The 24,592-nt window shown below is 45.5% G+C and overlaps 1 protein-coding gene across 11 annotated transcripts in view; it reads left to right on the top strand.

The window, feature by feature from the left end:
- The window catches only part of ARMC8 (armadillo repeat containing 8), a 526,273-nt gene that overhangs the window by 334,879 nt on the left and 166,802 nt on the right, over positions 1–24,592 (top strand). For 10 of the 11 annotated variants that reach the window (XM_069225737.1, XM_069225740.1, XM_069225739.1 and 7 more), the window contains exon 12: positions 22,393–22,488. In XM_069225737.1, the coding sequence (XP_069081838.1) occupies positions 22,393–22,488 (96 nt within the window). Of the gene's footprint in view, positions 1–22,392; positions 24,032–24,592 lie in introns of those variants that run through there. The other variant, XM_069225741.1, reaches the window with a different exon arrangement.

Here is a 24,592-nt window from a genome sequence, read left to right as displayed (position 1 = left end):
AAACAGACATGTATCTATATAAAACAGTTACCCACAAGAGACAATATACCAAAAAGAGACAACAATATCTTGATAATATTCTAGAGGCGAAAGGTAAATCTAATTTCTTCAGATTATAATTATTATGCATTCCTTAAGCTGGAACAATCTCAGAGAACATGTCTGTTAATTATAAATGTCAAAACAGTACAACATATTGTTTGTCTTTGCCCTAAACTGATTAACCGTAGAAAAAAAGTCTTATGACCAATTTGCCATGCAAAATGGTGTAGATCTATTCTCGAAGCTGGGTTTCTTTCCTTTGATGGAAAATCTAACTACTTTATTGGCTGTGCTACAGACATTTTCAGAACATCTGCCTGTTTGCAGTTGGCCAAAAAAGTACTGTGTATAATTTTGAACATGATTAACCCTAAGTCTGTATAAAGTTGTAGTTTATTGGGCAGACACTGATTTCATCTGCCACAAGCATGATGGATTATGCACTGTAGTCTATGTATGATGCCTTTAACTGATTTGAATAATGTATATATTTGAATGTAATGTTTTATTTATAGTGAATGAGTGTTTTGATAGAGACTTCTAATCAGATTCTTCAGCTTCGAATATTCCCCAGGCGTCAGAATAAATCTGCAAAATCTAGTGCAGTACCTCTGCTGCCAGTAGGTAGCGTCGATCGGCTCCATGTTGGCACCGTTCCTGACCGAAATGAAGTTGTGGTGCCCATATAAGCAACTTCCCTGTGCACTGACATCAGTTCCTTTCTTTCTGTGCCAGCAGCATCGATCTGGAGAGCTACCTCGATCATTTTCTGTACACTTTTTTGGCAACACAGTCAGCCCTTTTTTGAAACGGTTGCTCCCAGTGTAATAGGGACATGTCCCGTACTAAACATACTGGGTTTAAGCCTGGTGGGGAATGTCATAGACATATGTCTGTATATGATCCCCACTTCTTATACCTCTGATGCATGGGGTCGAATCAAAACTTCAAGACCTGCACTTAGTGCAAGTCAATACACCACAAGATGTTTGGGAGTGGTTGATAAAGTTCCTGGTGCTGCAGCAGAAGGGGGACTGTGCTGTTCTCAGGACTGTTCTCTAAACCGGTGATCTCGGTCTCTTGGTCGTCTTTCTCCAGTTGGTTAAGACAAAGAGGCACAAGAAAAAGAAGTTGAACCATTCTTTGGCTTTGCCTTCCAAATTCCATGCTTCTGGGCTCTAGTCCCCGCCAACTTCAGGGCCAGCCTATTGCGAACCTTGGTTCCCCGGAACAAACGCAACGCCTGCTCACTTAAAAGACTTTAACAACGCCATGCACACCATCTTTGGGCCACTGACTCCTGTTGCTCTTTTGAGTCATATGGAGCCACGAGGTCCCTCGGCTGGGTTACCATTGTTGGGTTCCCCCTGAAGCCAGCAGGCTCCCTGGATCTGCTTCTGACACAGGTGTCTTCTTCCACCCCTGCTTTCTTTATTCTGCTGCTGCTCCACAATGACAAACCCATCCTTGTCCCCGACTCAGAGCCGTCCCAGCCTCAACACTGTTTGACGTTGTTGCTGGCACCATATATGCCCTACCAATCCCTAGATTTCCCACCAAATGTTAGTCCCTTCCTCCCTGCCCGAGGAGATGAGAAGAAAATAGTTTGATCCTGTGAGGGAGAACCCTGTTTCAGCTGAGAACTGGGTGATGCCAGTGGGTTGGACTTTTTCAGAAATTCTGGCATGATTTTTCCTCCGGGCCTGGTTTTGAAGGAAGTTGTGTTATTTACCCCCATGATGCACTGGGCAGTGGAGGTCCTTAACCTTCAGCTGCTAGCAGTTGTAGGCAAAACCAACGTCTCGATCAAGATGCTTCATCCATGAGTGACTCGACTGATACCTTGCTCCCTTTTATTGAAACCTCGCTGACATTCTCATGGGGTGCCTAGCTAAACCTTGCATTGGGGCTCCTATTCTCTGCATGATTACCTGATGCTATTGTCCCACCAAACGGACCCAGCCTTAGTCTCCCACCACCCCTCCTCTGAGAGCCAGGGGGTGCCAGTCTCAACCTTTAAGGCCAACCCACATGCATTCCTGCCCACAACACTAGACAGGGATTCCAAAAGGCTGGACACATTTGGGAAGCGCAGCTTTTTTCCACCAGGATGCGATTATGGTCAGGGAAAACTCCATGCCTCTTGGTGGTTACTCCTATGCATTGTGGAACTTGGTTGCACAACTGATTCCAGAGGAGGGCCGTGCCATCCTCAACTGACCCCTAATGAGTGGCTGGGTGTAGGACAGTGCCACTGTTGGTATGGTTACCCCCCCCCCACTTTTTGCCTAGTGTTGATGCCAACTTTGATTGAAAGTGTGCTGGGGTCCTGCTAACCAGACCCCAGCACCAGTGTTCTTTCCCCAAATATGTACTTTTATTCCACAATTGGCACAACCCTGGCACACAGGTAAGTCCCTTGTGAAAAGAGCCCATGGTACCAAGGGCACTGTGGCCAGGGAAGGTCTCTAAGGGCTGCAGCATGTAACCCAGCCTAAGGGACCTCTCAACAAGCACATGTACACTGCCTTGCAGCTTGTGTGTGCTGGTGGGGAGAAAAAGTAAAAGTTGACATGGCACCCTTCTCCGGGTGTCATGCCCACAAACCACTGCCTGTGGCATAGGTAAGTCACCCCTCTAGCAGGCCTGACAGCCCTAAGGCTGGGTGACCTATAGCACAGGTGAGGGCATAGCTGCATGAGCAATATGCCCCTACAGTGTCTAAGTCCATTCTTAGGCATTGTAAGTGCAGTGTAGCCATATTGAGGATATGGTCTAGAAGTTTGTCATTATGAACTCCACAGCTCCATAATGGCTTCACTGAATACTGGGAAGTTTGATATCAAACCTCTCAGCATAATAAACTCACACTGATGCCAGTGTGGGATTTATTGAAAAATGCACACAGAGGGCATCTTAAAGATGCCCCCCTGTATGTTAGCCAAACTGCTAGTGTAGGAGTGACCGGTCTGTGGCAGCCTGCCACTTTCAGGCAAGTTTCTGACCACATGGGGTGAGTACCTTTGTGCACTCTGTGGTCAGAAGCAGGCTGCCCTGGGTGAAGGTGCTTCACACCTCCCCCCTCAAGGAACTGTAACCCCTGGTGGTGAGCCTCAAATGCTCAAGCCTCGGGTTACGGTGCCCCAGGGCACTCCAGCTAATGGAGTTGCCCTCCCACTGGACACAGCCCCACTTTTGGCGGCAAGTCCAGTGGGAAAATTAAGGAAAACAGAGAGGAGTGACCACTCCAGCCTGGGCAACCCCTAAGGTGTCCAGAGCGGAGGTGACCCCTTCCTGCAGAATCCTTCATCTTGGTTTGGAGGACAGGGACCAATAGGATTAGGTTTGTGCCCCTCCTCCCCAAAGAGAGTGGGCACAAGGAGGGTGTAGCCATCCTCAGAGACAGTAGCCATTGGCTTCTGCCCTCTGACCCCTAAAACGCCCCTAAATCTAGGAATTAAGGGTCTCACTGAACTCAGCTCACCAGATTCCTGGCGACCTGACAAGAAGAAGGACTGCTTAGCTGAAACCCCCAGGAGAGAAGAAGGAAGACAACTGTCTCCTGCTTCAAAGAGCCTGCCAAAGAACAGCGACTCATCCAGCAGAACCAGTAACCTATGCCCAGATCCAGAGGACTACCCTGCACCCAAAAGGACCAAGAACTCCCAAGGACAGCGGCCCTGTCCAGAAAAACCAACATCCAAGGACTCCAGCCTTACTCTGAATGCGTGAGTCCTGACCTCTTTGTGCCCGATGCCCACGGCCCGTGTCCAGGTGGTCCACCCAGTTAGAGACGATCCCCAGACAATTGCAAGGAAGTGCCCACCCTGGGTTGACCCCTCCACGTCGATGCCTGCAGAGGGACCCCCCCCTGACCGCGAAGCTCCGGACGAAGATATCCGACTCCTAAAGACCCACTGCACCTGCAGGCCCCAGGCTTTGGAGAACCCGACCTCTGGTGCAGCAACGTTCAGCAGGCAGCCCTCCACCCTGTCTAGCCTGTGGTCTGCCCGAGATGACCTCCTGGACCTTGCCTGCAGCCTCTGAGTGACCCCCCTGGGTCCTCTCATAGACCAGCATTGGAAGCCTGACATCCTGTTGGCACCCTGCACCCAGCCGCCCCGGTTGCGCTGAAGGTGTGTCTTTGGTGCCTACTTGTGGCCCCTCCAATGCTCCTTCAATCGCTCCTGGTCTGCCCTCTGAGCCGTGGGTACTTACCTGCAGGCAGGCCTGATTCCGAGTACCTCCTGTCTCCTTAGGAGCCCATGTTAAGTTTGCTCATCTTTGACCTCTGCACCTGGCTGGCCCCATGTTACTGGTTGTGGGTGTTTGGGGTTAACTTGAACCCAACCAGTGGACTTCCTAAAACCCAGAGACTGAACCTGTAAGTGTTATATTTACCTGCAAATCAAACTAAAAAAAATTCTCCCCAGGAACTGTTTCTGAAAATTGCACTGTGGCCATTCTTAAAACAGAATATGGGCAATATTTAAAAAACTGTATGACTTAACGATTTCAAGCAAAGTACTGTTGATACGTGTGTGAAATACGAATCTATTGAAGTATTTACCTGCAACTTGAATTTTGAGGTTCTTAAAATAAATTAAGAAAATATATTTTTGCTATATAAAAACCATGGGTCTGGAGTTAAGCAATTGAGTGTGTGCTTCTTCTTTTGTCTGTGTGTGTACAACAAGTGCTTTGCACTACCCTCTGATAAGCCTAACTGCTCGACCACACTAAACAAAAGAGAGCATTAGTATATCTACTTTAGCCTCTGTTAAGTCTCTGGGATACTCCTGGACTCTGTGCAAATTATATCTCATTTTGGTATAGTACATACAGAGCCAGCTTCCTACACTGGGATTTAGCATAGTTTGCTATCAAGGGTGGGCTGGACACTAGAGTCTCGCTAAACAGAGCCATGTCCTCCACGGTGGCCCTGCATCATCATGACTCGTTGCTGTCCAGGCATCAGATTTGATCCAGATTTTTTTTGTGAGAAGTACTCCTGCGTACCTGTAGGGGGTCTTGTTTGGTCAGGGTTGTGTGTTTGGTGTTGTCTGCCCCAGAACTGGTGTGTGCGGTGCCTATATAGGCACCACCCCAGTGCGCAGACGTCAGTTCCTTTCTTTCTGCACTAGCCATCACAGATAGAGGTACACCCTGTTATTTTTTGACTGACCTTTTGTTGAAGGTTTTTATTTTTAGATCTTTCTCCTGGTGTCCCAGGAGACCTTTAGACCTCGGTTGTGGAAGTGTCCCCTACTGTTTCCCGCCAGCGGGTCCACCCCTTTTGCCAGTCAGACCCCCTAGATTAACAGATGGATCCAGACCTGCGCTCGTCGTACCACCTTGACCTTCCCTGAAACCGGTCATATTGATGCTTTCTGGTGCCGGCAACCCCGTCCACCTTTCTTATCCCCGTCTCCCACATGGAGCCGGATAGGTGTTGTCCAACGCTGACTTCGGCTCTGACTGGAGCCTTGCCCCCCAGATTGGAGCCTGAGCTCTATTCCTACAGGCTAGGACGTGAGGAAGATTGGGAGGGGGCCACTGGACCCTGAAGAATACCAGACCATAGACCCCAGTATGGCCTGGTGTGAGGAATTAGTGGATGCCAGTGGACTGCCCCCCCCCCCCCCACCACCACCCCCAACCCCTGCCAGATTCTGGCATGTTCTCTTCTCTTACTGTAGCTAAGGAAGAGGAGGTCTCTTTTGCTATAGTGATGAGAAGAGCAGCTGAGGTGTTGGACCTTAGCCTACCTGCAGTGGCACATCTTGACAGAGATGCTTCAACTGGGAATGACCCCCTCAGAACCACTTCTCCTATGTAATGAAGCCCTTATGAATGTCCTGCTTGGGACCTGATTCAAGTACTGCACAGGGGCTCCTGTAAGCAGGGCAATTGCCCTTCACTATTGCCCCTCCCCCCTCAAGGGACCCCAGTTTCCTCACACAGCACCCTACCCTGAAGAGCTCGGTAGTCCAAGCCTTCACTTCCTGTATATATCTGGGTGTATTGCCTACCACCTCACCAGGTAGGGAGTCCAAACGGCGTGGGTACCATAGGCAAGAATTTTTTTTTCTTGCACCAGCTTGTCACTAGGGTCCATGAACACTGCATGGCTTTTGGGCCATTACTACCAAGCAGTGTGGTATTCTGTTGCACAGTTGTGCTTCCCATGGTCCCGGAGGAGACCTGGGCCGTTCTCTCCCAGGCTATTGCAGATGGGAGAGACATAGCTAAGTTCATGATTAGATGTAGGCTGACCATGACTACTCACTAGGCGGAGCAGGTTCTTCATCAGTGGCTTTACGGCGCCACACCTGGCTGAAGACAAGTGACTTTTCAGAGGATGTCCAGGCCTCGCTTATAGACATGTTCTTTGATGGCTGCTGTCTCTTCGGAGACAAGGCAGACTTAGTGCTGGAACACTTCGATAGCAGAGCTACTGCCAGGTCCTTGGGCTTTTCCACAACTGCCTCACCAACCCAAGTCATCCTTTCACTCCTTTTGTGGCCACAGGGCCTCATGTTTGCTCACCCAGCCACCACGTCGCACCAGCTCCCCAGCCTCTGTGTAGCTGAGAACGCGGAACCCCCAAACCCCTTGGGTCAGGCAGCCAGATGTCGGACCAGTCCACCACAACCCTCGCAGCCACTGTCCCCCAACCTCTTTAGTTTGCGCTCCAACCATAATGGACAACCAGTGGGAGGAAGGATACGCCATCACATGCACCACTGGAGGATGAGAACATCACACCGATAGGTTCTCCATTGTCTGAATAGGCTACTCCCTCACTTTTGTGACTACCCCTGCACCCATGCCACCCTCTTGCAACAAGCTGACAGAAGAGCATCTCTCCTATGGCCAAGGAAGCCATATAGAGAGAGCCAACGTCAGAAGTAGGTTGTGATTGTTATTCCTGCTACTTTCTGGTGACCAAAAGGGTGGAGACCTGAGCCCTCTTAATTTCTTCCTATGAAAAGGAGAAATTCAAAACTGTTGCAATTGCTCAAGTTCTGTATGCCGTCGACCTGGGAGTCAGGTTGGTAACATTGGACTTGCATGATGCTGTTTCCGTATTCCTTTCTTATCTGCCCACAGGTGTTATCTGCCGTTCCCGGTGGGCCACAAGCACCTTCATTTTGCTATGTTTCCTTTTGGCCTCAGGTGTACACCAAGGTGATAGTTGCAGGTTCGGTGGCATGTGTAGCTGCAGATACACATGCTGTGCATAGTCCGCCGTCTGGTGTTGGGTCGGAGTGTTACAAGTTGTTTTTCTTTGAAGAAGTCTTTTCGAGTCACGAGACCGAGGGACTCCTCCTCCTTTGTTTCCATTGCGCATGGGCGTCGACTCCATCTTAGATTGTTTTTTTTCCGCCATCGGGTTCGGACGTGTTCCTTTTCGCTCCGTGTTTCGGGACGGAAAGATAGTCATAACTTCGGAAAACTACGTCGGTATTGTTTCGTTCGGTATCGGGTTAGATTAGAATCGACACCGAATCCTGAAGAGCTCCGGTAGCCCTTTGGGGTAATTTCGATCCCCCGTCGGGGCCTGGTCGGCCCGACCGCGTGCAACATCGAGACTGATGGAACGGACCTCGTTCCGATTCTGTCCTAAATGCCACAGTAAATATCCCTATACAGACCAGCATTTGGTCTGTAACTTGTGCCTGTCACCCGAGCACAAGGAAGAAACGTGTGAGGCCTGTCGAGCGTTTCGGTCGAGAAAAACGCTCCGTGACCGAAGAACCAGGCGGTTGCAGATGGCGTCCACGCCGACAGGACAACGAGGGTTCGAGGAACAGGGAGAAGAAGAGGAAGCCTTCTCCATCCATGAATCGGACTCGGAAGAATTCGACGTCGAAGAAACCGTGAGTAAGACGTCGAAGCAAGCACCACACGGGAAAACAGACAAAGCCCAGGGAACGCCACTGCCAACAGGCCATGGCTCAACCCATAAAGTAGGTGACCGTCCATCGGCACCGAAAAAAGGCGAACTGGTGCCGAGGTCGTCCGACTCGGGTCGAGACACAGGCACGCAGCAATCTCGGGACCGAGAAAGTGCTGCAGAAAAGGGTCGACACCGAGACAGCACCACCGAGGCTGCTCGGCACAGAGACAGCGGCACCGAAGATGGCCAACGCCGAGAAAGTTCGACACCGAAAAAGAGAAAAATCTAGTCGGAGCCGAAAACAACAAAAGACACGGTTTCGGTGCCTAAACGACCAGCAACTGAACCGACAGCCAGTTCGTACTCAGAGGAACAATCACTGTCCTCCCAAATGCGCAAACACAGGTTTGAGGAAGATTTACAAACCACAGATGTAGACCACACCCAAAAGCGGATCTTCATACAAAGTGGTACAGGGAAGATCAGCACTCTTCCCCCAATCAGGAGAAAAAGGAAACTCGAATTCCAACCACAAGAAAAGACACCACAAGCAAAAGTGGTAAAGAAGGTAACTCCACCACCCTCTCCACCACCGGTAACTCATACATCACCGGCACAGACTCCGTCACATTCACCAGCTCATACCACTATGAGCCAAGATGACCAGGATGCGTGGGATCTCTATGACGCCCCAGTATCAGACAATAGCCCTGAGTCGTATCCTACTAAGCCCTCACCACCTGAAGACAGTACAGCGTATGCACAGGTGGTAGCTAGGGCAGCAGAGTTCCATAACGTGTCTTTACACTCAGAGCCTGTCGAAGATGACTTCCTTTTCAACACCCTCTCCTCCACCCATAGCAATTATCAAAGCCTCCCTATGCTCCCGGGAATGCTAAGGCACGCTAAACAGATCTTTAAAGAACCTGTCAAAAGCAGAGCAATAACTCCAAGGGTGGAGAAGAAATATAAAGCACCGCCCACGGACCCTGCTTTTATCACATCACAACTGCCACCAGATTCAGTTGTCGTAGGAGCAGCTCGTAAAAGAGCCAACTCGTACACATCAGGCGACGCACCACCTCCAGACAAGGAGAGCCGCAAGTTCGACGCAGCTGGGAAAAGGGTTGCAGTACAAGCTGCAAACCAGTGGCGCATCGCTAACTCGCAGACGCTCCTAGCGCGATATGACAGAGCCCATTGGGACGAGATGCAGCATCTCATCGAGCATCTACCCAAAGAATTCCAGAAACGGGCAAAACAAGTGGTTGAGGAGGGGCAAAATATCTCCAACAACCAAATACGTTCCTCTATGGATGCAGCGGATACAGCTGCAAGAACAATAAATACTGCGGTAACCATAAGGAGGCACGCATGGTTGCGCACATCCGGCTTCAAACCCGAGATACAACAGGCAGTGCTCAATATGCCGTTCAATGAACAACAATTGTCTGGACCCGAAGTGGACACGGCAATTGAAAAATTGAAAAAAGATACTGACACAGCTAAGGCCATGGGCGCACTCTATTCCCCGCAGGGCAGAGGCACTTTTGGCACGTTTCGCAAAACAACCTTCAGAGGGGGGTTTCGAGGTCAAACCACACAAGCTAGTACCTCACAAACAACACCGTCTACCTACCAGGGACAGTACCAAAGGGGAGGCTTTCGGGGCCAATACAGAGGGGGACAATTCCCTAGAAACCGGGGAAAATTTCAGGGTCCCAAGACCCCACCAACCAAACAGTGACTCACAAGTCACTCAACCCCTTCACACAACACCAGTGGGGGGAAGACTAAGCCAGTTCTACAAATTTTGGGAGGAGATAACAACAGACACTTGGGTCTTAGCAATTATCCGACATGGTTATTGCATAGAATTTCTCCAACTCCCTCCAAACGTCCCACCAAAAACACAGAATATGTCAAAACGGCATTTAGACCTTCTACAACTAGAAGTTCAAGCATTACTGCAAAAAGACGCAATAGAATTAGTACCAGGTCCACAAAAGAACACAGGAGTTTACTCACTGTACTTTCTAATACCAAAAAAAGACAAAACACTGAGACCAATCTTAGATCTCAGAACACTAAACACCTACATCAAATCGGAACACTTTCACATGGTCACGCTACAGGACGTATTACCACTGTTGAGACAACAAGACTACATGACAACCTTAGATCTAAAAGACGCGTATTTCCACATACCGATACATCCCTCGCACAGGAAATACCTAAGGTTCGTATTCAAGGGAATACATTACCAATTCAAAGTGTTGCCGTTCGGTATAACAACCGCACCGAGAGTCTTTACAAAATGTCCAGCAGTAGTAGCTGCACATATCAGAAGGCAGCAAATACACGTGTTCCCCTACCTAGACGATTGGTTAATCAAGACCAACTCCCTAACAAAGTGTTCACACCACACAGATTATGTCATACAAACCCTCTACAAACTAGGGTTCTCCATCAACTATACAAAGTCACACATTCTGCCGTGCCAAACACAGCAATACTTGGGAGCGACAATCAACACAACAAAAGGGATAGCCACTCCAAGTCCACAAAGGGTTCAACATTTTTACAAAGTCATACAAGCCATGTATCCAACACAAAAAATACATGCAAAGATGGTGTTAAAACTCCTAGGCATGATGTCCTCATGCATAGCCATTGTCCCAAACGCAAGATTGCACATGAGGCCCTTACAACAGTGCCTAGCATCACAATGGTCACATGCACAGGGTCACCTTCTAGATCTGGTGTTGATAGACCGTCAAACATACATCTCGCTTCTATGGTGGAACAGTATAAATTTAAACAAAGGGCGGCCTTTCCAAGACCCAGTGCCACAATACGTGATAACTACAGATGCTTCCATGACAGGGTGGGGAGCACACCTCAATCAACACAGCATCCAAGGACAATGGGACGTACATCAAAGAAGGTTTCATATAAATCACCTCGAATTGTTAGCAGTATTCCTAGCGTTGAAAGCATTTCAACCCATCATAATCCACAAATACATTCTTGTCAAAACAGACAACATGACAACAATGTATTATCTAAACAAACAGGGGGGAACACACTCGACACAGCTGTGTCTCCTAGCACAAAGGATATGGCAGTGGGCAATTCACAACCACATTCGCCTAATAGCACAGTTTATTCCAGGGATCCAGAACCAGCTAGCAGACAATCTCTCTCGGGATCACCAACAAGTACACGAATGGGAGATTCACCCCCAAATTCTAAAATCTTACTTCCAAATTTGGGGAACACCTCAAATAGACCTATTTGCAACAAAAGAGAACGCAAAATGCCAAAACTTCGCATCCAGGTACCCACACCAGCAGTCTCAAGGCAATGCTCTATGGATGAATTGGTCAGGGATATTTGCGTACGCTTTTCCCCCTCTCCCTCTCCTTCCATATCTAGTAAACAGATTGAGTCAAAACAAACTCAAACTCATACTAATAGCACCTACATGGGCAAGACAACCTTGGTATACAACACTACTAGACCTGTCAGTAGTGCCTCATGTCAAACTACCCAACAGACCAGATCTGTTAACACAGCACAAACAACAGATCAGGCATCCAAACCCAGCATCGCTGAATCTAGCAATTTGGCTCCTTAAATCCTAGAATTTGGACACTTAAACCTCACACAAGAATGTATGGAGGTCATAAAACAAGCTAGAAGGCCATCCACTAGACACTGCTATGCAAGTAAATGGAAAAGATTTGTTTGCTACTGCCATAATAATCAAGTTCAACCATTACATGCATCTCCAACAGATATAGTAGGATACTTACTACATTTGCTGAAATCAAATCTGGCCTTCTCTTCCATAAAGATACATCTCGCAGCAATATCTGCATACCTGCAGATTACTCATTCAACTTCACTGTTTAGAATACCTGTCATTAAAGCATTTATGGAAGGCCTAAAAAGAATTATACCACCAAGAACACCACCTGTTTCTTCATGGAACCTCAACATTGTCTTAACAAGACTCATGGGTCCACCTTTCGAACCCATGCATTCTTGCAAAATACAATACCTAACGTGGAAAGTTGCATTTCTCATTGCCATTACATCTCTAAGAAGAGTAAGTGAAATTCAGGCGTTTACTATACAGGAACCATTTATTCAAATACACAAAAATAAGGTAGTTCTAAGAACCAATCCAAAATTCTTACCAAAAGTTATCTCACCGTTTCACTTAAATCAAACAGTAGAACTACCAGTGTTCTTTCCACAGCCAGACTCAATAGCTGAAAGGGCACTACATACATTAGACATCAAAAGAGCACTAATGTACTACATTGACAGAACAAAACTAATTAGGAAAACAAAACAACTATTTATTGCATTTCAAAAACCTCATACAGGAAACCCAATATCAAAACAAGGTATAGCCAGATGGATAGTTAAGTGCATCCAAACCTGCTACCTTAAAGCAAAGAGAGAGCTGCCTATTACACCAAAGGCACACTCAACCAGAAAGAAAGGCGCTACCATGGCCTTCCTAGGAAATATTCCAATGAACGAAATATGTAAGGCAGCAACATGGTCTACGCCTCACACATTTACTAAGCACTACTGTGTAGACGTGCTATCTGCACAACAAGCCACAGTAGGTCAAGCTGTACTAAGAACTTTATTTCAAACTACTTCCACTCCTACAGGCTGAACCACCGCTTTTGGGGAGATAACTGCTTACTAGTCTATGCACAGCATGTGTATCTGCAGCTACACATGCCACCGAACGGAAAATGTCACTTACCCAGTGTACATCTGTTCGTGGCATTAGTCGCTGCAGATTCACATGCGCCCACCCGCCTCCCCGGGAGCCTGTAGCCGTTTGGAAGTAATCTCCAACATTTGTACATTTGTAAATATATTACCTTAACCTTTATCTTGTACATACTTATTCATTCCATTGCATGGGCACTATTACTAACATACACAACTCCTACCTCACCCTCTGCGGGGAAAACAATCTAAGATGGAGTCGACGCCCATGCGCAATGGAAACAAAGGAGGAGGAGTCCCTCGGTCTCGTGACTCGAAAAGACTTCTTTGAAGAAAAACAACTTGTAACACTCCGACCCAACACCAGACGGCGGACTATGCACAGCATGTGAATCTGCAGCGACTAATGCCACGAACAGATGTACACTGGGTAAGTGACATTTTCCTTCATCTGCGGAGATCAGGAGTGCCTTTCTTCTCCTCCCTCAACAGCTGGGTTTTGGGTTTTCACCTCGCCGCCAAGACCTGGAACTCCCTACCGCTCCACCTGCACCAGACCCAGGACCTCCTGTCTTTCAGGAAACACCTAAAAACATGGCTATTCGACCAGTAGTTCCCCCCCACCCCCAGTGCCTTGAGACCCTAACGGGTAAGTAGCGCGCTTTATAAATTTTGTGATTGATTGTTTGATTGATTGAAGGTGGGCTTGCCCCAGGCAGTCTACTCCCGACTACGTGGACCTCCTGCACTTGCTGAGGTTTGCTAACAACCTGTCAAAGTCACACCTGACTCCCCCCCCTCAGGCATTTCATTTCATCGGAGCTGTTGTGAACACTGTGCAGTTGTGGGCTTTTCTCAGGCTCCTTGCAATCAAGATGGCCTTCCTAGAGGCGATAACATCTTCCCGGAGGGGAAGTGAGCTCCAGGCTCCTTACGTAACCATCTTCCCAGACAAGCTGGTTCCTCACACTAGAACTTCCTTTTTATTAAAAGTTGCCACTTCCTTACATGTTGGGCAGTCCATCACCATGGCTACCTTTTATGCTCTGCTGTATTTCTCTAAGGAAGAGGAGTGACTTTACTGGCTGGCCCCAGAAAGACCATTGATATTCTATCTTGACCACACAAAAGAGTTCCAGGTTCACAATTGACTCTGTCAGAGCCAAGAAGGGGAAGGCCGTGCAGAAACAGACTATCTCTCGATAGAGCGGGCTCTGCATTAAAATCTGCTACCCCTTGGGGATTTGCAAGCTCATTCCGCCATGGCTTATGCTCCATCCTCTGTGTTGGCATGCGGAGTCCCAGTCAAAACCTGGGCATCTGCTAGGCAGCAATGTGGGCTTCTCTGCACGCATTCACCAAGCACTGCTGCCTGGACGGTCCGGTCCTTCGGGATGGGCAATCTACCTGTTTGGTCCTGCAGGACTTTTTGGTGTGAAACGGTTTTGCAGACCCACCTCAGGGAATGTATTGCCTGGGTATCTATCCTTAGGTAAGACATCTGCAGCTAAAAGTTGCTATCAGATGAGCAAGTGACTTACCTTCGGTAACACCTTGCCTGTAGAGATTCTAGCTAGCTGCAGGTTTGTAGTGAATCCTAGTTTGTTTTAATGGGATAACAGGAGTTAGCTTAGCCTCTGGCTTGCAGACTCGTGCCCCTGTCACCTAGTGACTTTTAACCTACTTGGCTTGCTCTATCTTAGCCCATTTAATTATTTAATTCATCTAAGATGGTTGCCTTGTTTATAGTTAGGCCACTTGTTATGCTTTGCATTATCAGTGCCACCTCGCTAAGGCGTCAAGATCAAGCAATAAAGACAAACAAACAGTAGGTGTTCACACTTAGGGATTTTCCCTCTCTATACTTTTGAGAGATTGTTTATAATAATTGCCATCCGAAGTATGTCTGTTATCTATTGTATGGGAACACACCTACGTCAGGGGTCCTGGTAGATCTGTATAAATACATCGTACTTTAGACAGATAATCAGAGGGATTCCGACCAGAGGGCATCGCCACCATCGCTGATATCGATGCTGCATGTCGTCTTGACGCTGACCCAGTCTTCGTGTCCCTGCGGAGTCTGAGATAGAGACCTAATTCCAAGGTAACAAGGGTTGGGGGCTTCTCTCATGGAACTGGCATTGGCAGATTAGGTTTAGCAAACTCATCTCTCCTTTAGGTAGGAGGTTAGGCCTATCACTTTAGGGTATTAGGGCATATTAAATCTTGTATGTCTTTTACACACATTGCAAGATGGTGGGGGTCTTTGTAATAATGACTCTTGTCTTCACAATTCTGTTTCTTGCATTATTCATTATCCTAATCATTGCGCCCATGTAACATATCGCAAACTGCAGTTGTGTTAAATAAAAACTATTAAAAAACTCACTGCATCTTTGTCATTGCCTGTGTTTATATTAGACATGATATATCTGTGAGTAAGGGGTAATCTCCGTTTAACCACAACACTCCCTGAGATGTCTTGTTCTCGAGTCCATGCGTAAAGGCTGCCACAAATCACCTTTTACTATTGTGTTTCTAATGAGGTGCTGCTAGTGAGCCGGTAAGGTTGGGACAACAGTTGCGACTTGTAGGAAAGGCATAATCGCCTACAAGCAAAATTAATGTCATCCATTAACCAGCAGTCTTGCCTAGAGCAAGAGTCCAAACTACAACAGGTTCCTTACTGACTCACCCATCCCCCTTGGTCTGTAATTGAGGCTGTTTCCCTCTCAGGGCCTTAGTTTTTCACACTAGTGGTCAATTTTCTTGATGGCGCTCTGCTCCTGGTGTGGAAATTCACAAAAAGAAACTGACCTCATCTTGCTGGGGTGGTGCCTCAGGGGTGTGGAATTTATTAAAATATCTACTTGTCCAGGGGACAGGTTGCTTCTCAAATCTACTTGTCCTGTAAAAAGATCTACTTGTCCCTTTGGTGCCATGTAGTGTGGCGACAAATTATGGCAGCAATCTCATTATGTAAGAGCTCTGATAATAGCCTATCTTATTATGCCAGGGCTACTACCATAGTAGGGCTTGAATACTTGCAGTTTCAATCCCTACTGTAGCAATTTCCTTATTTTGCCACCTTTCTGCAGATCTGCATAGTGGGGCTGGAGGAAGCAGTAAGCAATAGTTCCAGGGCTGGAATGCTTTTGAGTCTGCAAACCTACTAACCTGCATGTTTTAAAGATTTTCACCAGCTTCTCTCTAATATTTTCCCATAATAAGAAAGGTTGGACATTTACTCCTGACAATGGCAGAATTAGAACTTCTTCCAGGATTGGGAAGAAAGTGGCTGGAGGGAAAATGAACTTGCAAATGCTCAATAGATTTTCACATGAGCAAATCTACACATGCGTATTTACCCATGCTAAAATACAGTTCACAAATATTTTATAGGGGTACGACATATACAATGGGTGCACTTTTGTGACTTTCTTTAAGAACTTGGGGCCACATGTAGGTAGGTTCAGATTTGCGACCCGCAAATTGCGAGTCAGATCGACTCGCAATTTGCGAGTCGCAAATCCGAATGTAGGATGGTGTCCCTGACACCATCTGTGATTCGCAAGGGCTTCGCAAATGCCCACCTCATGAATAATCATGAGGTGGGTCGCAATTTGCGACCCCCTTGCGAATGGCGGCCCTCACAGGGATGGTGGCCTGCTGGAGACAGCAGACCACCATGTCTGTGACTGCTTTTCAATAAAGCAGTTTTTTTTTTTTTTGTAATGCAGCCCGTTTTCCTTAAAAGGAAAACGAGATGCATTACAAAAATGAAAAATGAAACGTTTTCGATTCATAAATGTTTACAGTGACATTCACAATGGGGAAGGGGTCCCATGTGGACCCCTTCCCTTTTGCCAAAGTGTTAGCACCCATTTGAAATGGGTGCAAACTGCGATTGGTTTGCACCCACGGTCACAAAACAATCCTACATTGCACTGCGAGTCGCAATTAGGAAGGGAACACCCCTTCCTAATTGCGAGTCGCAAACCCGTTTTGCGATTCGGTAACCAGCTTACCGAATCGCAAAACTGGGTTTCTGCATCGCAATGTGCTTTTTGCACGTAGCAAACAGCGAAAGTCGCTGTTTGCGACATGCAAAAAGCTACCCACATGTGGGTCTTGGTCCCTAATTAGGTCTGGTGTTAACAAAGACATTTTGTTTTTATTAAACTTCTATTTCTCTCTCTTTCGGCTGGCTTTACTGTGAGTGATCGCATTCTGCTCTTCCACAAGGAGCATATTGGCACACAAAGTAGTTTTGTTCAGTGTCAGGAACTACAGTGGCAATCAGTGACGTAACGAAACTGGAGGGTACCCCTTTGCAAAGAACATGGAGGAGCCCCCTCTCCAGACTCACTCAGGGCAGGTGCTGTGGTGAAGGGGCCCCCTGGAGGGCGGCTGCGGGGCCTTTGTTATGCCACTGGTGGCAACGTGTGCTTTTAGAGTTCAAAAACTTTTTTTTTTGTTTTTGCCAGTGTTTGTTACAATGTTGAGGGCCTGGTAGCTCCCACAACAATAAAGTGTTACAAAAGCCATGTCAAAACAAGACACGCATTGATGAAACTAAAAGACTTATAAAAAATATGTCAGATCAGTTGGCTTTGTCAGTGTTTGTTTATTTTCATGCTTCCCATAATCGTGTTGAAAATGGTTACACTGATTTTCCATTAGAAATATTTTTGGGAAATACTAGCATGCATCAACACATTTTACTAAATGACACTTCATTTGCATCTAATCAGAGAACATTCTGGGAGCATTATACTTAGCCTCATAGCCTAAACTTTTCAAACATGTGTACACGTTTTTTTTTTTTTTTTGTACTGGAACCAACGTCAGTAGTGAAGTGTGACCTTAAAACATTTATTTACAGCACTCACCCTAATAATGAAGGCTTTCAAATAATGAACCATAAATACAAGTTCGAACAGCATTATCTTTTGGAAACACATTACCACAACTGCAGAGAGTTCCACTTTCTGTAAACAGGCAGCCAAAGGGTTTGTGCTGCAGAGGGTTGGGCCTACTTGTCCCAAGGACAAAGTAAACATAAAAACTTGTTGCCCTTGACCCCAAACAAGATTTCCCGGGCGTCGGGCGATAGGAATTCCACATCCCTGTGCCTACATAGGCACCACTGCGTACGTCACTTCTAGAGCGGATATTGCCGACGATGCCACTTATAGCTGAACAACGTAGCAGCGTGCAGTGGTACTGCACATGAAAATAATTACGGATTCAGTCTGACGCTAGGGGATAATTCTCAGATAAAGAATCTGCGGCTAGATAGTCTCTACCAGATTAGGCATTACCGAAGGGAAATAACTTGTTCTTCGTGGATGGAGCTGTGGATCACATAAAGGACGGAGGAGCCCGGCTCTGCGAGCTGTCCAGTCCACCACCAGCATCCATAGCCTCTAAGCCAGTTTAGTATACTCTCCGTTCACACAGCCATTGCTTTAGTATCAGACACCACCTGCCTCAGCAGTCTGCTTCAGATTATTTGGAAAGGGGTATGCCCTCTCATTTGTGGAAACCCCTCCGTCTTTGCTACCATCCCAGGTAAAGCTAACAGAGGGCCACCTCTCTTTCCTCTGTCAAAAAGGGCAGGCTCTTTTGACCAAAGGAGCCATTGAGAGGGTACCAGTGCCAGAAGTAGGTTGTACATTATATTCATTATATACTTTCTCGTGCCAAAAACAGGACAGAGGATTCCCTCTTTTCCTCTTATCCTGTTTTGCACCCTCCGAATGCACTTCTGTGGAGAGAGAAATTCAAAATGCTAAGCCTGGCTCAGGTCCTGTTTGCCCTACACTTGAAGGCTTGATGGTAGCATTGGATTTGCAGGACGCTTATTATCACACAACCTTCCTGTGAAGCCACTGCAGTTACCTGCGGTTCGTGGTGGGTCACAAGCATTTTCAATTTGCTGGGCCTCACCAACACAACTCAGGTGTTTCTGAAAGTAATGGTGGTGGTTGCAGCTCATCTTCAGAGGTCAGGCTTTCCAGTCTTCCTCTCTCTCAACAACTGCTGAAGGCAGGCTCACCCCAGGCAATTATCACCCACCTCCAGACATGGCAAACATCTAGCACTCGCTGGGGTTCACTATCTACATCCCCAAGACATTACTGACTCCCTCTCAGATGGAGCCATTCTGGATACAACACAATTCTGCACCTGCCCTTAGGAGGGGAGAGTACAGGATATTGAGGATATATTCCCAATGTTTTAGACTCAATCCTGGATTTCGGTGAGACTGACTCTGAGGCTGCTGGGTCTGAGAATCTCCTGCATCCTGCTGGTAAAGCATGATAGATGGCATATGTGAACTCTGTAGTGGGATCTGAAGTCCCAGTGGGCGCAGCACCAGAGGAACCTCTCAGCCTGGTCCAGATTTCAGGGGAGAATGCAAAAGATATTCAGTAATGACTGACATACCACAATTGAGCCGGCCGCAGAGGCGTCTCTCTTCCCCATCCGGAGCCGACAGTGGTGACTAATGCATCACTTCTAGGTTGGGGCGCCACCTGGGAGAGTTGGAGGACTCTTGTCTGTGGCAGACTCACAGCTTTATATCAGTCTTCTGGAGCTGAGAGCGATCTGCTTGTCATTGAAAGCCTTCCTTCCATTCATCAAAGGGAAGTGAGTTCAGGTGTTCAAGAACACCACCACCTACTTGTGGTATTGTAACAAACAGGGCAAAAAGGAGGCTCCAGCCCAGTGCAGAGGCTCTTCTTCCCTCTACTTGAATTGGAACCTCAGGAAATGTTCCTGGTGGTACACCACCTGGCAGGCTCCTTGAATTGCCGCGCAGGACTAACTCAGCAGTCAGTTCCTTGTGAATCACCAATCGCACCTCCACCCAGGGGTGGCACCAGATCTCTTTCATGAATGTGTTGTGTAGCCATTTTAGTTATAAGTTCCATGCATGTTATTTTGGCACACTAGGCCTGCTGCTGTGCACTTTAACCTAGATATATTTTATTCAGCTTTGTTTATTATTTTAATAATAGCCACATTTGCGGAGGCCAGCACTGTTTTTTTTTTTTAAAACAAGCACTCTGTGCTTCTCTCAAGGCTGCAGTGAGATAGGTTGCCACTAAAACGTGGTAACGCTTTGTCTCTGGTATTCATAGAAACATATACATCCTTATGTAGGGACATTTTCTCAGAAAATCAGTTGTTTTATTATAAAACACTTCCCTGTCCCATACACAGAGGGAGATTCCAGCCAGATGACTACAACTGTATGTTGATTGCTGAACGCTTCGCTACAGCTGCTTATGCAGACTTCAGGCCTTTGCTCAGGTATGGGGTGATGTCTTCCCAGGGGAACCTGAAGGGCAGAACTAGAGCTTAACATGCTGTGCTCTAATATAGCCTAGGTAGGAATTATTCTATTGACTCTAGTGACAATATGGTTGCGTTATTTGTATTCTTTACTCTCCTCGTCACAATTGTAGTCCTGTTATGCTTTATCGTCCTGGTAATTGCAGTACATACTTTGTCTAAAATGCAGTTGCGTCATTAAAACCTTATTGAAACATATACTGCCTCTGCTTGTCCTTGTATATGTGAGACTAATGTAACTGAGAGAAACGGATGAGATCTGAGTGACCACGATTTCCCTGAGGAGTCATTTGTGTCATGCGCTCGGCTGCCCAATCATCCCTGCTCTTGGGTAGAGATGAGACACTGCTGGTTTGCCGGAGCAAAACCCGGATTGAGGCGACAGGTGTCACCTGTAGTTGGTTAAGACTCAGTCTCCCACACTGCAGGCGATTCTGCCACTCAAATCCAGTAGTCTCATTAGACTGAGAGCCTATGCGACAAATGGGTACTCTGGTCCTACCGTTTGTGATGTGTTCTTCATTTGAGCCATTACACAACTGTCCTCTGCAGCTCTTGAACCTGAAAATGTTCTTCTTGGTGGACATTACATCGGTCAGGAGGGTAAGTGAGCTTCAAGCTGTTTGTCCATCCTCCCTACACCAGCTTTTTTGCTGAAAGTCTGGTTCTTTAAATGCATGCCTTTGTCCTGCCAAATGTTATCACTCCCTTTCATATCGGCCAATGTATCACTCTGCCTACCTTTTTCGCACATCCTCATCGTTTCAATGAAGAGGAGAGGCTCCATCGCCTAGACCCGAAGATACATTTTTTGTTTTACATTGATCACACCAGTGACTATCAGGTGGACGATCAGCTCTTCATCGGGTTCACTGGCGTGAAAAAGGGCAAGGCTGTGCAGAAGCATGCCATCTCTCGATGGATTGTTCTCTGCATTAAGATCTGCTACTTATTAGTAGTGAAGTAGCCCATGAGGGCTTGGGGGTCCATTTCACCAGGGACAAGGCCACCACTTCTGTGTTAGCGTGTGGGGTACCTGTCCTGCACATCTGCCACATTGCCACCATGTCTTTGCTACACATGTTCTTGAAGCTCTACAGCTTGGAAAGTCAGGTCTGTTGTGACGGACATTTTTCTTGCTCGGTTCTCCAAGACTTTCTGTTTTGAGCCAGTTAACAGACCTACTTCTGTTAAGGTATGGCTTGGGTATCGATTCCAAGGTGAAGATTCTATGATTGGAAATCTCTATTAGAAAAATGTACTTACCTTGGGACACTCTGTCTTTTACAGACTCTGTTACGCTCACATCTGCTTGTATGGTTGCACCCCAGCATTTAACATCAGCAGCTATGTAGCCACTCTCTACCATTCATTTCACACTTGATAAGTGTTTCTTTCTGCCATTGTTAGAAGCCTTTGAGAAAAATGTTTTTCCCTTTTTCTCCTTGACTTGAATAGGCAACTGTCCATATCATTGTGCATGAAACATATACATTAACAGTAGACTACCACTACAATGGAAGTCATATGATTCAGACCCTAATAATATCAAAGAAAATTGATATAAGAAGTAAAAACTGAAAAACTCCCATGATGGATAACAAGCTAAAACATTTGAAGAATGCTAATTAAGTGATACATTTAACTTGCAATGCCACAAGATTGTTAAATAGTTTGAGAAGTTTAGGTGAACATTAACTTGTATGCATGAATGTATCTGTCTAGAGTCCACCTAGCAGTGCCCCTTTCTTCAAGACAAAGAACAGTGCGCGACAACCAGTCTTTTTCAAAGAAGCCTACTGCACCTCCTAATCACTAGTGCTGCAGACCCATAATAGGCTGAAGGATTGTTTATTTAAAGGTCTCTTGGTTTTTTGAAGGTTCACCCTTAGTTTTCTGGCATCAAAGCTCATAAGCATGCAGGGGGAATTACTTTTAATTTCAGAACTGTTATCCTACATAAACAAGATTAGTTACCCAGCTTGAAAAAGCACCTCCAGTTTATAGCTTCTTTGTTCACATTCCTTGTTACACTATCCCTGCCACTAAAGTCATTTGTGCTGTTAGTAACACCAAGGGACATTTTAAACATAACAGCTAAAGGAGATCAACAAATTCATGGCTGGATTGCCTGAATTATTGCCCTCTAGAAAACTCTGCTCCCTACAGACTGAGAGCTTAGTAGAAGGTCAAAATGACCTAAGGAGGTTCTGTAACTCAAGTTTATTTTTAGCATTGTTTCTCTCTCTTGTTTGTAACTAAACAATATGCTCTTTGCCTGCTATTAATTAACTTGTCCATTTTGTTGTTTTGTGCAGCTTGACCATGACCTAAAACATGCACATGAACTGCGGCAAGCAGCATTTAAGCTATATGCTTCCCTTGGTGCCAACGATGAGGACATTCGGAAGAAGGTGAGTCTGGCAGAGGCGCGTCCCCCAGTCCTGACAGCCAGCAGGCAGGGCGTGACGTCGACCTGAACGTCCTGGTGAAGAGCCCTAACAGTGACTGTTTGAATAATTATAACACAGAAAGAGTAGAAACACAATGGGACTAAAAATCATGTTCAGGGAATGAATGGAGCACTTTTTTTTTTTTTTTTTTGAACATGTAGTGTGGCATGACCGTGTTGGAATGAACAATAACTTGTGTGCTCTTGTGTTACACTGACTATGGACTCTTTTTTGCACTTTTGATTTTTGCATGAAATCCAATGAAAGCTAATATATTAGTTTTGTAATGCTTCAGTCATATTTAACAATGAAAACAGTAACAGCAGTGCTGAAAATGTAACTTATGAAATACAATTTATTCAACCAGCATTCAGACTTCCATATAATTCCTATTGTGTATTAACTGTTTTTCATTTTGTGGCGCAATTATGATTTTTTCCCTTCCTTTGGCTGTTTTGCAAGTTTGTGTGAATAAAGCTTTCTGTAAATTAAATTTTGATGGTAAGTGGTTATCTGAATTTCTAAATTCCTTCATCATGCATTTAGCTGTTAAAGCTAAGATCTCACGCCCATTAAAAACCAGAAACATTGTGAACTTATAGGATTGCTACAGCCAGAATATTGTGTTATAAGAGCTACTACCTGCTTGCTAGCCTTTTGGCAGATCACCCAGAACATAGTAAATGGAAAGGTGGAAATTACAGATAATTAAGCCACAGTGATACTGTACAGAACAAAGTGCAATTAACATGGCTCATTCACAGAGGCATTACAAGTTCTCAGTTGTTCTGCTAGATGCACCTTTAACGACAACTACATTAATAATGGGATTCATAAAAATCTGTTACACTTGTTACCCTTTTAAGATTTGCAGATTACACTGCATTCATTAGTAGTGCCTGTAAACATTTTATGTTTTCAAGTACAGTAGCAGTCTTGTAGATTACTGCATTGTAAATCTTTATCAGACTTGGTCTGCAAATTAAGAAATATTAACAGTACGGGCAAAGGTTAGATAAAGTGTTTGTGTAAAAACTCTATTATTGATATCTTGTTTTAGGCACAAGTATATATACATCATTCACTTTTTCCAGCACTTTATGGTACAACAGAAGTAGCTCTTGTATCTTTTGTATGCCAACTTTTAAAGGCTAATAATCTCATGCTGTGATGGTCAATAAAAGCAAAAATTATCATGTTTTATTTTAAATCGGACTGTGCTCACCATCCATCTTTAAAAAAAATATATATACTTTCGTAATTTTTTTCAATCTGCAATTAAAAATGATTGCAGTCTGACTTCTGTTTTGCACTCACATTTGTGTCTTTAATATCAGTTGTTACAAAACAGTGTGTAGTTTCATTTCTGAAATTAATTAAAGGACTGCAATAGTTCAGGTATTTCGCAATATAAATATTCTGTGAATAATTTGTCAAATATTAGTGCTTTTAAAAGAGTGTAAAATAACACAGTGGCAGAAATAAAGTTCATAAAATGTTCAGAGACAGCTTTTCCTGTGATTGATTGTTGGATAATGACAGCAAACATTTACACTTCAAATTACTTTTTGGAAAGTGTGTTGCTATATCAAAATCATGAGTGTGCTGCAACGTTTTTGGTGCTGTGGTCATCAGGTATTTGCAGTTCCCTACGATAGCGTAATTAAAACAATGCCTACTTTGGTTATTTGCTGAGTTTTATATGGTTTTAATTTTCCCCACATTTGAGAAGCATTATTCATAATTTCCCAATATGAAATGCTGCATTCTGTGTGATATGCAGAGGCAGTCTGCATAACATATAAGGACTTATTACTGACCTGTCCTTTGCATCATCTATTACAGCTGCTTAATTGATTTATTTGAAAATATGCCGAATTTTTGGGGTGCTCAGTATCTGCTAGACCTCCCCTGTCATTAGTGTGCCTGAATCGTGATCAAAATGCTGTGAACTGTTTTCTTATACTGTATTATATGTCGTTCTTTTGCTCATTTGGACCAATTTTTATGTGCATTCAATAATTAAGACATTTTAACTTTTAGTTTTTTCCTTTCTTAAAACAAA

Source organism: Pleurodeles waltl, chromosome 3_1 (genome assembly GCF_031143425.1).
Source record: "Pleurodeles waltl isolate 20211129_DDA chromosome 3_1, aPleWal1.hap1.20221129, whole genome shotgun sequence".
NCBI lineage: Eukaryota > Metazoa > Chordata > Amphibia > Caudata > Salamandridae > Pleurodeles > Pleurodeles waltl.
This window is presented reverse-complemented; position numbering and strand designations above follow the sequence as displayed.